The sequence below is a fragment of the Podarcis erhardii genome (assembly GCF_964252035.2).
Source record: "Podarcis erhardii genome assembly, chromosome: 6".
NCBI lineage: Eukaryota > Metazoa > Chordata > Lepidosauria > Squamata > Lacertidae > Podarcis > Podarcis erhardii.
Window position 1 is genome coordinate 75,006,426 of NC_138510.1, and position 15,327 is coordinate 75,021,752.

The 15,327-nt window shown below is 41.6% G+C and overlaps 2 protein-coding genes across 2 annotated transcripts in view; one reads left to right on the top strand and one right to left on the bottom strand.

Annotated features, from left to right (window-relative positions):
* Nucleotides 1-10,453, top strand: part of PLPPR5 (phospholipid phosphatase related 5) — a 93,786-nt gene extending 83,333 nt beyond the window's left edge. Inside the window, exon 6 of the mRNA XM_081866127.1 lies at nt 6,413-10,453. Coding sequence (XP_081722253.1) covers nt 6,413-6,445 — 33 coding nt within the window. The 3' untranslated portion in view covers nt 6,446-10,453. The remainder of the gene's footprint in view (nt 1-6,412) is intronic.
* Nucleotides 1-15,327, bottom strand: part of LOC309344236 (uncharacterized protein) — a gene marked incomplete at its 3' end in the record, with an annotated part of 133,235 nt that overhangs the window by 68,496 nt on the left and 49,412 nt on the right. The gene's annotated exons all lie outside the window — the stretch shown is intronic.

Here is a 15,327-nt window from a genome sequence, read left to right on the forward strand (position 1 = left end):
ATTGGGATGGTGTGAGGGTTCGTTCTCAACTGGGCTTGGATCCAGGCACAACTGAAAGGTTAAAATATGCTCCACAGGCCCAGAATTAGGCAGGAGGTTATTTTTGTCTGCTTGGTTGCAGATATATCAGTATATCTAGAACAACTGGAATGTATTACAGCGAACTCCACAATATGCAATATTGTTTGCACAGAACATCCACATTTCTTTCCCCATCACATATTTCTCCCCATTCGCCAGCATTTTCCTTCAGGGAGCTGCCTATAAACTGCTGTTATTTCTCTTCATGCTTTGTGCTTCGCCTTTCATATTTTATTTTATTTTTTGCTTCACTTGAAGTGCTGGTTAGATGACAGTACATAATGTGGAAAATATGTCTAACTCGATTCTGTCTGTGTAATTATTGTACATTTTGCAGAGTCGAGGCATTGGTAATGGTCAAGAGGAGTCTTTCCAGCAGAGCTCTTTTAAAGCACGCCTCTTTAGGGTTTTCTCCTGGATAGTAGGAATGGACCAGTTTGAGCATCTTCATATAAGGCAATAAACGTATGTGCGCATATAAGCGCACTGGTGTGCTTTACATGTGTTCTCACGAAGGCGGACATGTTAGCCTTCAGTGCAGGCTAAGGGCATTTTGAGAAACGGAACTTTTGTGAGGTATTCTTTTGTATTCTATACTTGGTTTGCTTCAGCTGTAACAGGGGGAGGCAAAAAGAATTCATTTGCTGAGGAGATGTGCATTTGCAAAATTTGCACTTCAGTACCGACATCTCTCATAAGATCATTTTAATGCTCTGAAATCAGATCTAGAATACAAAGTATAAATAAGGAGTCTGTAGTCAAAATTTATATACAGATCTCCAAAACATACAGCCCCTTTCTTATTTTTCACAAAACATATTTTATATGACTGTGATACTCCTTCATATATATATATATATATATATATATATATATATATATATAAATTAATAGAATAAACATTTAGCATAGTGCTAAATATGCTGAAATGTTTGATTGAAAACCTGCACTTGAGGTTCAGCCTTCGCATCCTGCTTTCCTAATGGGAGGGTGATTTTACTGGTTTGATCCCTTTGGGCTTTCGTGTTATGCCATTTTCTTTGGTTCTCCCGTGATGCATTGGTGGGAAATAATCATTACAATGCATGCTGTGCTTCTAATCTTTTCTGTTGCTGCTGCCAGTTACTGCCTCTGACGATTAGAACAAAACAAACTCGTGTAGTGCTCTGGTAGGAAGCCAAAGAGGAGGCTGATGCGAACTAATTGTGAGCACTGATGGGTAGAAACAAACATTCATTTGGGAGCCTGTGTGTGTGTGCTGCTTGCTCGCACGACATTTCAATTTGTCTGCTGTGTGTGTGTGCTGTGGGAGTGCACCTCAAGGACTTGCTAAAGATTGCATGGATAGAAAACTCCGGAGTTCACCAATTAGGGGCCGGACATATTACAAGACCCTTTACATGATCAAATATCTGCATTAGAATATATATCTCTTCAAGCTTAGATTTCACAAAGTAGCGTTTTAAAGAGCAAGGCTTGTAGCTCATTATTGCAGGTGATTCAAGGCATTCCTGAAGACTAATCATATGAATGATTATTTGAACAACCGGCACCGGTGTGTGAAGGGTTGTGGCAGGATGGCAGCAGTAGCCTTCTGGTGACACAGTGTGCCAGGACAGGAATGGAGTGCACACAATTGCAGGACACCTTCGCCCAGCCCAAAGCTTCCTCAATGTCATAGACTTCTTGGGTGCAGAGGAATGGTGGTAGGAACCCGCTGGAGAACCCCAAGGGAAGAAGGTTCAGAACCTGGGGATGAGTGGTGGGACAACAAAGAGGGAGAAGACTGGAGGGAGGAGGTGTTGGAAGCTGAAGAGGTAACAGGGCTTAGTGAGCAGGGAGAGTCTGTGGCAGAGAGAAGTCCAGAACAAGAAGCAGAAGCTGAAGCAGGAGAGGAGAGGAGAGGAGGGAGGCCAAGAAGTAGAGATGAGTCTGGCTGGTGAAGAGGCATGGGTGTCTCCTCTTCCTTCTGCAACAAGCTCCCTTCCCCTCTGGTCTCCCAGAACTAGGAGAGGCATGAAGTAGGAGGAGCATAGAATGGCCTACAGGCACAATCTCTGATTGCTTGGGAAACACCCTGGAGAGGATTAAACATAGCTGGCGGTCAGGAGGCATGGACCTTTAGTCTTGGCAACTGCTTCACGGGGGCAAGACTTGAGTTGCTGTGCTCATTAGGCCTGACACTTCTGTCCAGATCCTGTTTTACTAATACAGTGGTACCTCGGGTTACATATGCTTCAGGTTACATACGCTTCAGGTTACAGACTCCGCTAACCCAGAAATAGTACCTCGGGTTAAGAACGTTGCTTCAGGATGAGAACAGAAATTGTGCTCCGGTGGTGCAGCAGCAGCAGCAGGCCCCATTAGCTAAAGTGGTGCTTCAGGTTAAGAACAGTTTCAGGTTAAGAACGGACCTCCAGAACGAATTAAGTACTTAACCTGAGGTACCACTGTAGAGAGTTAACTCCAGCTTGCTCGGTGTGATTAACTGCTGGGCTGCTCCTGTCACTCAACTTCACTGCCATCCCATCCAAATGTTGTAACCTGCCCTGGGACGTTCGGGTGATGAGCGGGAAATAAATAAATAAGTAGGTCTTAACACTTAATTCAAGCGCTGGAGACCCAGCTGAAATCAGAGAAAGTCATACAAAAGTCCTGTTGAAATTAATGGGACATAAATTATCTTGGGTTGTGTGTTGAGTCCCCTGCTCTATACTCTCTATACGTATGATTGTACAGCCATTTATTCCAGCAACAAAATCATCAAGTTTGCTGATGACACTACGGTGGTGGGGCTCATTTCAGGAGGGGATGAGTCCGCCTATCGGGACGAGGTGGAGCGGCTTTGTGCTTGGTGTGGAGAGAACAATCTGGCTCTTAATACGGCTAAGACCAAGGAATTGGTGGTGGATTACAGGAAAAAAAAGGCGGACATTCAGCCCTTGTATATCAACGGGGAACGGGTGGAGAGGGTGGCGGAATTCAGGTTTTTGGGAGTGACTATCGATCAGGGCATGACTTGGAGCGCAAATACCACTGCTCTGGTGAAGAAGGCCCAGCAGAGAATTTATTTCCTCAGACTTTTAAAGAAGAACAATCTGAGTGAGAGACTGCTGGTGTCCTTCTACCGAGGCTCCATAGAGAGCATTCTCACATACTGTATTTGTGCCTGGTTCTCCAGCTGTACAGCTAGGAAGAGGAAGGTGCTCCAGAAGGTCATAACCACAGCCCAAAGGATTATTGGTCATCCCCTCCCATCTTTGGAAGAACTGTACGGTTCCCATTGTCTTAGGAAAGCAAACAATATCCTGCAGGATGCATCTCACCCGGGACACAGTCTGTTTGTACTACTGCCTTCTGGCAGGAGATACAGAAACATCAAGTCAAGGACAAATAGACTGAAAAATAGTTTCTATCCAAGAGCTGTGGCCTTCTTAAATGCAGTAACTCGATAGTGTGACCTGGGAGTTTGATGGGTGTGGGTGTGGGTGTGGCTGGAATGTGGTTTGTTTGGTTGTTGTTGTTGTTTTGCTTTTGTTGTTTTTAAGGGATGGCATCCAATTTCGTTGCACTTGTGCAATGTTGCACTTGTGTAATGACAATAAAGAATCTATCTATCTATCTATCTTAATAATAAAATAAATAAAATCTTCCATCTAGAACATCCATTTTTTTTTTGCCATCAGCCTTTTCCGGTTAAGAACTAAACGACAGGCTTATTTTGAATGCCACAATGTGCTACTGAGTACTTGGTTGTAAAAGCAAAATACCATGCAAATCTGTGACTATGGGCCTCAGATAATTTGTCAGTAAAGTTTCTGTTTACAGAAGACCACAGTTTGTGTTTTATATACAAACATGTATTTTTAAATGTTTGCTAATGTGCACAAACAATGGAGAAATAAAATCACCCTGTTGAAGGAAGCACAGTGTAGAGCAGATCAAATAAAGGGGGCATCTCACTGATCGAAAAAGAAGTATTGTTAATGTGTACTGTCAATGAGCAAATGTCATTTTCATTCTAACATTTTGCTGCTTCATTCTGTGCCATATGTCTCTCTGGGAGTAATTAATACTTTTAAAAAATGAAAGTGAAGGAAGGAAGAAATGCAGCATTAAAATTGTATTAACAATGAAACACAATATGATCCGCTATCAGACGCTGTCTAATTTGTTGCCTGGAATTTAAATCCTAATTATTATAAGATCCTTATAGAATTATACCTAAGTTACCCAATACTCACATTGCTAAGCAATGGCAAATAAAGTAAATGTAGAAACAAGGTGAAACTAAACGTTATAATAAAAGAGAAACGCTAGGTCCTCAGTTCCATATTTTCCTTGTAATGAAAATACAGGTGGAGGACTTCTGTCCTATTCTGTGGTCCAGCAAGACAAAACCTAATTGGGGTACAAGGTGGATACAATACACTGGAAAACAAAGATCTCTGATGTTGTTCCAGCAAGGAACAAGCTGAAACTGAGTCTTATATAGTTGTAGTAACAGCAGGTGCAGCCTGGAAGGAGCACCTGTTCTATAAGATGCTGTTTGACCCAAAGGGCCTCAGCCTTCTCCTGTAATCTCCTACTTTTCTGGAGTAGAGAACCCTCTAGGAGCCCTTCAGTGGAGTCCTCTGAGTCAGACGACGGCAGTGCCCAGAGCCAGCCCACCCCTGAGGCAAGGTGAGGCGATGGCCTTGGGTGGCAGGATCCACAGGGCAGCAGATCCTGATGTAGTTCTTTATCCCCCCCTGCTTGTTCCTGATGTAGAATTTAACTCTCCCTGTCTTCCCAGGCAGAAAGTGGGGGAGCCATTTTGTTGTTTGCCAAAATGTCTTTGGCCGCCCCTGGCAGTGCCACATCCTTGGGCCAGGGGGAGGGGGCTCTGCTGCCCCCCAGGCTCATCTGATAGCAGTACTTCTGGGGCTGGCCCTATGTGCCCCTCAGGTTCCAAGTCCTTGCCTCCATCACCTAATGAAGAGAAAGAAGCCTGACTCTGGGCCCCTGACAATTTCCAAGTGAGAACTGTGGGGTAGGAAAGTAGTGCTTAACCCAGGCATAGGCAAACTCGGCCCTCCATATGTTTTGGGACTACAACTCCCATCATCCCTGACCACTGGTCCAGTTAGCTAGGGATGATGGGAGTTGTAGTCCCAAAACAGCTGGAGGGCCGAGTTTGCCTATGCCTGGCTTAACCCTTCTCCTGCCCGCTGATTCACCCTGCAAAAGGAGACCCAGGCTCTTTTTCATTTTTTTTTTACCTGAAGTGGCCTGCAAGACTGGAAGTCAGTCAGAACAGAGGAAAATCAACTGAGGAGGGTTGGGAGTTTCAAGAGAGAATTGGCAAGTGTGTTATATAGGTTGTGGCGGCAGTGGGTTAAGTACCGCATACTCCTTTGGGATGTTCATTCTTCCTTCAAATGTCTCCTTAGCCTCCCCACATTCACATTGCGTTGACAATGCCCTAAAACGGGTGGAGTCTTTTTTTTTTTCCTTTTCAAATTTTCAAATTAATTTTCCAAAATTTTTTTTAAACAGACAAACAAATAAACAAACAAACATAAATCATTACCTTAGCTAAACCAATCTTAGTATCATTGTTAAGTGACTTCCTCGTGTCCCCCTGGTTGAATTTCAATGCGTATCTTTTTTAACGGTTTTCCAAAACCAATATTCTCTTAAAATTAACTTAATCACTTAACCTCTTTCTTTCTATCTATCCAATTCTGCATTAATTCATCACATTACATATTAAAATCCTAAGCCTATCTGATATTTGCAAGCTTTCCAATTTAAATTATCTTAACATATTTAGCTAAATAGTCTTTAAATTTCCTCCATTCCTCCTGGTAGTCCTCCTCCTTCTGGTCGTGGACTCTTCCAGTCAGGTTGGCTAGCTTCGAAAAGTCCATCATCTTCATCTGCCAATCTTCCAGTGTTGGTATTTCTTGTGTTTTCCAGTTCTTTGCTAACAAAATGCTTGCTGCAGTTGTGGCATACAAAAATAATTTAACAACTTTTGGGGGCAATTCCAAACCTGTTATTCCAAGAAGAAAGGCCTCTGGTTTCTTAATAAATGTATATTTCAACATTTTTTTCAATTCGTTATAATAAAATGGGTGGAGTCTTGTGAAACGTTTTGGAACTCTTGCAGGAATGTGTGTTTGCACTACCGCAGCGCAACAAAACTCCGAAAGCATGCGACTGTTCCCAAAGTGGTAGGGTAGGAAATGCACATTGTTGTTTTGTCAGTTACTGTATAGACTTTTAACTGTTTTCTTCTCTCTCTCTCTGTCTCCCCCAACCCTACGCCTTTTTTACATTTTTGTAGAACCACATCACGGCCTTTGCAGAAGTCACATGATGTTGAGACGGATGTCTATTCGCTGCACTGGACGTCATCCCTTTTCACAGTTCACTCATAATAACTGACATGTTTTCCAGCAAAGGAGAAAATAAAACTTTTGTCTGGTTTTATGACCTGATTAGCAGCATTAAGATTTACATCAGCCTATGAAGAACATGCCAGAAATGTCAAAAGTTAGGAATATTTTCCAACAAAAAGCATTGCACCATTTAGGGGATGAGGGTTTGGGGGTGGGGAGGTATTGGGAAAGCATGAATCTGTTCACATCACATAAATATATCATTTCCCATCTCTGGCTGTCCGTCCCCCCCACCTAGCCATGTAAGTATCCGACGGAACATTATTATGTCTGATTTTTCATTGTTACTTATTTTTACATTTTAGCATGACACTTGTTCCCATCCAAACAGATTTCAGTGTATACACTTCTTTTTCTTTTCTTTTCTTTCTAAAAATCCCATACTCAAATGCTGTTTGCACTTCGTATTATGCCGTGTTTCACATACACACTTATATCTTAAGACTGGTGCTTCTGCTTTTGAAGAAACAACAACAACAACAACCTGCCAATTTTTACTGTAATAAGTATATTGTATCATAATTTTAAAACAAATTATTTATTTGGATATTTTCCTGACTTCATGTGGTTGAATAGTTGATTTTGTAGTTCTTGAATGTCTACAATGTACCCTGTAGTTAGGATTAGAAGTGAGAACACTTAGGCATTGGGATATCCTATTATTTTAGCGATTAAGAATCTCATACTGAAGGTTAATGGCTCTGTTCTGAGGTCCAGCATATTCTCCCCCCCCCCATTTGTAACACAAAAGTAAAATGATTGCTTTCATTGATAGTACTTCAAGGTTAATGTGACATAGCTAGCAACCTGTTTCCAAAAGTCATCTCAAAACCTTTGATTCTAGCATGAAGAAAGAGCAATATATAAGATGCGCTTGGCTCCCAGCCTGAGGGGTCCTCACATCCTTCTCCCTTGTTCTGATGATGACGGTGATCTTCGTCATTATTATTTTAATTTATCACCTACCCTTCACCACAAGGTTCCAAGGTGGGTTGCGACAATTTAAAATATTATATTACAAAATACTTTAAAAACAAATTACAGTCATAAGAATAGTATGGGTCCTAAAATACATGTTGTGGCTGTGAAAGGCTAGGGTTAAGAGTTGCTTCTTCCTTGTTTGGTGGAAACTACACAATGAAGGTGTTGGACACACCTCTGTGGGAGGGAATCCACTGCCATAGAGAATACCCTCTCCTGGGCTGACATGCCCCCAAACCTCGGAGGGTGGTGGAACCATCAAGAGGTTGCCTTCTGCTGATCTGAGATCTGTCCCCATCCTTTGTGTGAAGCAGTGGTGAATGGTGGGTGCTCCAGTGCTAGAGAGTGAAGCTTTATAGGGTAAGGAGAATGTTGGCCAACATGGAGTAGCCAATAGAGGGGGCCAGAGTTCCTCCCCGTTGCACATTATTGCTGTAGCAATGGGTTTCCCTATTCCTTTTACAAGTACGTGGACTTAAGATGCCCAGCTCTGCTTCACTGATATCAGTTTCAGCACATTCCTCTCTTCTGCAGCAGCTATGGCTAGGTGTATGATCAAGAATAAATCACTGACAACTTAATGATATAGCCCTGTTCACCCTAACAGTACCAGATCAGTGTGAATGGTTTGTAAGGATCCTGTAGTCATTTCAATACCTAATATAACCATGTTCTATCGCAGTTCTCTGCTATTCCTCCTGGACCTGGATTCACCATCTCTTATGGCTTTATCCCAACTCCTCTCTTCCCCTTTCTTCTCCAAAAAGTGGAAGCACCACTGCTATGGTTCACCTTAAGTCATGTTGTAGCCCTGTTGTAGGTGTTCTGGAGCACTAACTCCCATTTTTACTGAAGGATAAAATCTGGATTTGGTCACTTCAGTTCCCATCTCTAAGTCACCAATGCCAACCCCCTTGTTGATTTCTTGACTACAACCCACAGTGTGAAGATCACCACTCCCTACTGCTTAAGGCACTCTTGAGAATGGGATTCAGGCTTCCAAATAAAGGGTCTTGTTCACATTGCCTTTCAAACACCATAACAGCCAAAGTAAAATGGGGCTATATCACAGCCTTTCTATGCCAGGAGGCTTCACATTTCAATTTCTTTAGTGTGGGAGGCAGTAGGGGGTGGGTGCTTTTTTTTTTTTCCTTTTAAAGGACTCGTGAAAAAATGGTCTTGAAAATGATAAGAAGTTTAACCAAAGTACTATCATCCTTCCAATTATTTATTGTATATCTCAGGAATTTTTTCAGTTACGCCAGGAAAGTATGTGAGAATATACAAGAGAAGGCCTAGTGAACAACTTTGCACATGTTCCTACTTTTCAAAATCACAAAGGAACATAAAATCCCAAACATCTGTATTTTGAGATCTAGTTTACCCTGGCAACCTACAGACATCGTTTCACATTTCCTCCCCAGTGTGTCAAAGTGAGCTAGGCCTTTCTACAACAGACTTTGCACACAATCCAAGTTATGCACCTTTATATTCCCTTGATTTCACTGAGAAAGTTAGGCATGCACTTAATTTCCTCCATTTGAAATCAGAGGGAGGGGAAAAAAATGCTGCCCTTTGCTCTGATTAGCTCCCTTCCCTTTCCATTAATTGCTTTGAGCAAACATGCTGAGACTTCCCTAGTAAAAAGGTAACCCAGCTCTTTGCTTCTGCTAAAGTGAAATTTGTACAGGGCAAATGTCCATGGAAAATTGTCCCTTGAGCCATGCTTTACCCATATACTTCATGTTTTGCTCTGTCTGGCAGCAGGAGATGAAACTGCAACATAAATTCTATGTGGCTCGTGTACACTTACCAAATTTTTAATCAAATGATGTGGTGCTCCGTGCCATCCACAATTATTCTCATGGGCATTTTATTATCTTCATTCAACATGGCAAATTAAACTCTGTTCTCATCAACAGAAGTTCCAAATTCTACGATCATCAGAACTACATGACTTTAGCCTTTTCTAGAGTTTGCTACTTCAGACTGAGGGTTATGGGGAGGGGATCACGTTGTTCAATACACCCTCTTGTTAAAACCCTCTTAAGTTTTCTCAGACTAGCAGCCATGAAGGCTGCAACATAATCTTCAACATGTTACCTTCCTGTGTGCAGGAAAGCTAATTGTTGTCAATGTTTCCTTCTGTGATCTTCCCCTTGCAGTCTGAAGTGATGCAGTCTGAAAGAGCTTGTACCATGTGATTCTGCTAATCGTGTCGCTTTACTCACGATATTTCTTTCAGAGATAGATCAAATGCACTCTTGTATCCAGCCTGCACGATGGATGGCGATGACCATGTAACTTCAATAGCCAATTTCCAGCTCTTGGTCTAGGAGCATTCTTAAGGAGGGGACATATCTTCTCTAGGGATGGATACAGTTGTGTGATTTTGGATCAGAGGCAGCTGGCATACAAGTGTCTCCCAAAGATTATGTGATACTGTGTGGATCTTTTTAAAAAGAAGGGGGTAAAGTGCTCACTAGAAGCAAAGAATCGAGCCCTTAACTATAAGTCTAATGTGTGTTACGAGCATCATTTCTTAAAGGATCAATTACGTTTGAGAAATCATAGCATATCCCATATGCTCCCCTTGCTTGTTTCATTTCTTGGTCTAGCTGTTTAGGACCCTCCTTATGTACAATTGTTCACAACAAGGATTTCAGGGAAATCCTCGGTTGGTCAGTGCAGTACAGCAATTCTGCAGATTTTATATCTGATTCTTAAGTTCAGGAAGAGACTCTTTTATGTTAAAAGAAAGACTATTCTTTTTCAGCATATTGTCTTATGTAAATCAGCATGTAACTGAGTCTGTCTCTCAGGATTTATAAGAGCCTAGTATTTGGGTTAAATTGATCATGTTATCTTTGTGAATCAGCAGTAACAGGGTGGGGAAGAGACACACTGCTGTGTACTGTATTTTTAAATAAAGTAATTTTTTTCAAGCATACGTTGCAAGTTCCTTTCTTAGAGAAAGTCCCCTTGAGGGACTCGAAAAGTTGTCAGGTTGTGTGTTTGTAAGATGTGATGAATAAGTGAGGTGCAGTGGTACCTCAGGTTACATATGCTTCAGGTTACATACGCTTCAGGTTACAGCCTCCGCTAACCCAGAAGTAGTACCTCAGGTTAAGAACTTTGCTTCAGGATTAGAACAGAAATCATGCTCTGGCAGCACGGCGGCAGTGGGAGGCCCCATTAGCTAAGTGGTGCTTCAGGTTAAGAACAGTTTCAGGTTAAGAACGGACCTCCAGAACAAATTAAGTACTTAACCCGAGGTACCACTCTACTGGCATTTACAATGGGAAAAAACAATATTGGGGGGGGGATGAGCTTCAGTGGTAAGAAAGAAGTCTCCATATTTGTCTGGTGGACTCTGTATACATCTGGTGGGCTGTGTTGAGCTTGAGTCAAGTAGGAAGGCCTATTTGTGGCATCTACTCTGCCCCGAAGCTCACAGGTTTGTGGGCCGGTTGAATATCTCTGAGCCTCATCTACCTCTCAGGGTGGTTGTGAGGATAAAACAAAGAGGGGAGGAACCATGGAGAAACTGCAGTATGAATAAGTAAATGTATAAGACTCTCAGAAGTCATCTCTAATGAGTTCTTCCATTATTCTAGATTCAGGTAGGTAGCCGTGTTGGTCTGATGCAGTCGAAATAAATAAATAAATAGATCAATTTAAAAATTGCCCAGTAGCACCTTAGAGACCAACTAAGTTTGTTCAGGAGCCAAACGTTCTGGGTATAAGCTTTCATGTGCATGCACACGTTTTCAGATACATCTGAAGATACATACTTCAGATGTATCTGAAGACGTGTGCATGCACACGAAAGCTTATACCCAGAACAAACTTAGTTGGTCTCTAAGGTGCTACTGGGCAATTTTTTGAGTTCTTCCATGCACAGCATTTGAAATGTGAATTTGTGACAAGGCATATGGGGATACCAGCTGGGTGCACATCCATACTGATGTCCGTAGATGTATTTTCTGGCATTTCTGCAATTATGAAATGCAGAAGGCATATGGAGGCAGCAGCTGGGCTTGCAACTCTCTCCAGCTTTTACAGAAGTTCCTTCTAGAAATATATATTTTAAAAAGGTGGGGATAATGTCACTCCCCACTCCCCACCCCCCTGACTGCAATTTTCATGGCTATTTGCAGTTTCATTCTCACTCTAATATGCTTTACAGAGAACCAGTTCATGGCCATTTTCAAATCATTTCCTGCATTTGTAACGACAGGGAGCTTTGCAAATTACTTAACAGTATTATGCATATGTGTCTGTATATTCCCTCCTCCTTAACCACCAAATCCTCCTATAAACTGTGCTGAATGCAGGTGTGACTATAAGTGCTCTCCTGCGTTAGCATAATATATTCAGTAAAAAAACAAAAAAAAACAAAAAAAAAACAGGGCGAAAGATTATTGAGCATCTGGTGTGGAGGAAAAGGCAAAGCAAAAAAAGAAAAGGGAGATAAAAATCCAAAGCTGCAGAGTAGAGATGCAGAAATTTACATTAATTTCTCCAAGTGGCACAAAGTCACAACAGTGTTGCTTTGCAAATTGGTGTAGCTACGGTCGCCATATATACCGGAAAATTCTGGTAGTGTCCAGGGGCCAGAGGCTAACATGGCTGCCTGAAGGGGATTTTAAATTTAAGATGAAACGTCTGGGATTTTGTCTGTTCCCCGGTGGAAGCACAAGCGTTGTGGAGAGGTTGCTTCCTTGTTGCCTCCCAGATGGCGATTTCGGAAGGTTACTCATCGCCCTGCTGCTAGCAGCTGCCGATCTCTGAAAAAAGCTCAGCAACTGTGTCTGGATTCTTACTTCTTGAAATATGGGAACCCTAGCAAACATGGCTGCCTTCCCCTTCTCGTAATCCTGTGCAGAGCAGTTTGAAGCAAGTTCAGAAGACAAATTATAGAAGGTATTAAGTGTTTAAGATACATCTTAATGAAACCTCTCAGGAGGCCCACAGCCAGGCATCTAGTCCTGTTCAACTGCAAAATGGCAGGATGTGTCAGCTCTTGACACTGATCTGTGGATGGTGGTGCCAGCTGGGAGTTGTTACCTTCTTTGAATGACTAGTTCTTTTCCCTCAAAAAACAGGCGTGTGAGCTTGCTGAGACCTTGCCATGCATTAATATTTGAGGAGATTTCCAGGCTCCTAGCCAGAGCCACACTGGCAGCCATAACAGATATTGGTGCATTGTTGTCATAATGTACTTGGTGTTCTAATCCTTTCAGGGACCAGTGACAACAATTCTGGAAACTACATAGGCACACACATAGGTTATAAGCACACACTTTGAAAGTAACTGTTGTCTTGAGTATTTAGTGTTGCAGCTGCAGCCCTCTGAAATCAATTTACAGCTGAAATTAGAAAGTTGCCTAGCATCATTATGTTGCGGGGTGGGACTGTTGAAGATGTTTTTGTTTAAGAAGGTTCTCCCTGAAGTGTGACCTCTGTCATATAAGGAATACAGTGGTACCTCGGGTTACATACGCTTCAGGTTACATACGCTTCAGGTTACAGACTCCGCTAACCCAGAAATAGTGCTTCAGATTAAGAACTTTGCTTCAGGATGAGAACAGAAATCGGGCTCCGGCGGTGCAGCAGCAGGAGGAGGCCCCATTAGCTAAAGTGGTGCTTCAGGTTAAGAACAGTTTCAGGTTAAGTACGGACCTCCGGAACGAATTAAGTACTTAACCCGAGGTACCACTGTATTGATTGTCTAATTTTAGAAATGGTTTTATTATTTTTAGAGTCTGTATTTCATCATATTGCACACCACAGATTGCTTGGGCTGCGAAGTGGTTTAATAATATTTGAAATAACAGTAATATGAATGGGGGGAAACCTGTCATCCAACCTGTCATCTTTACCTCTTTTCCATACCTGGAAAAGGCTGCCTTTAGTGAGGTAGGTGTCCACTTCAAACTATACTTAATGTATATAACATATATAAAGGGCTGTCTAGTTTCAAAATAAAGAACTGTAAGAAGGGAGTTGTCCACCAACCATTAGCATAGACTGTGCAGGCAAACAGATCTCATGATTTCACTCTCCCCACCCACAAGATGAAATGTGTTTCTATTTAAATTATAGTAGTTATTTATAAATTTGCATCTGTACATAGACAGTGGTGCCCCGCAAGATGAATGCCTCGCAAGACGAAAAACTCGCTAGACGAAAGAGTTTTCTGTTTTTTGAGGTGCTTCGCAAGACGAATTTCACTATGGGCTTGCTTCGAAAGACGAAAACGTCTTGCGGGTTTGCTTCCTTTTTCGTAAAACCATTAATACCCAGGGAATCCACACTCCGCAAGACGAAAAAATCTCAAGACGAAGCAACTTGCGGAACGAATTAATTTTGTCTTGCGAGGCACCACTGTACATTGGTAGCATTATTATCAATTTATGATGGGGTGGAAGGTTCGCAGGCTACGAAGGACTTGCTCACAAATTTATTGACAGCTGCACGAGTCACTATAGCTAGGAAGTGGAAGGGGAAAGGTGAATATAAAATGGAAGAATGGTATAAAGAGGTGTGGGATATAGCTATTAATGAGAAATTAACATGTGCTATTAAGGTAAGACAGGGAATATGCAGGATAAATTATTTTGAGGAGATATGGAAGGTGTTTGTAAAATTTGTACTCGTAAAATGGAAAAGGGTCACACCATTGCAAGAGGTGTTGAAATTTTGGGAGTTGGATGGTTACAATGGAATGGTCTTGTGGGTGGGGTGCACATTTTTATTCTTATTAGTTATGATCAAAATAACTAATCTTTGACAAACTTAACTTTGTCAAAATAAAAAAAAAAACTATTAAAAATTTACATATAAATATACTATGATGAAATGTACAGTCGTATCTTCAAAGTCGGACAGAATCCGCTATGGAAGTCCGTTTGACTTCCAAAGTGCGGCTTCTGATTGGCTGCAGGAAGCTCCTGCAGCCAATCAGAAGCCTCGGAAGCCCCATCAGATGTTCGGCTTTGGAAAGAACATTCGAAACCAAAACACTCACTTCCGGTTTTTGAACATTCGGGAGCCAAAACATTTGACTCCTGAGGTGTCTGGGAGCCAAGGTACGACTATATTGCATTTCTATTTAAATAATAATAACATAATAATTTCTAATTTTGTATTTAAACATACAGTATTCATTGACATATGCAATTTTTATGAAAACCTGAATTTTTTTTGGGGGGGGGGAACTATACATAAATGGCCACCCTACCAATCAGCTGAGGGGAACTGGAGTCCAGATCCAGCCTTTCCTCTTTCTCTGTTAACAGCTGATTGGTTGGATTTCACCTTTTCCTTCAGAAGGCTGAGCTCCTGAACAGGCTGAAAAATTGTTTGCACAACCCCCATTGGTTCATGTGATTCCCCGTTCATACAATGAAGCATACACTGAAACCTGCTTTTCTGACCTTACAGCTCCCAGTTACAGTTAAATGACAAGCAATAACAAATGTAATTGTATGTAATTGTAAATGTAACAAATGTAATTTTTTATAAAATGCTTTGTCATTATTGTTTTCAATAGAACATAGAAAACAGGGAAGAATAGCCTTTTGAGCCTTGCTGTGAATCTCTCTTTGTGTCCCTCCCTCCTGGAAACTGAAATGGTGCTCTAAAATTGTACTATAAATATCATAATCACATCCATTTGGATCAGAACTCAATATTCAGCTAGCACCGAGACACAGTTGGTCTGCTTGTAAGCAGTAAAGAGACCAGTCAGTAAAGAGAGGCAATGCATGATCTGAAAGTCAGATTGTTCCTGTTTTCACGATAATTTCACTCA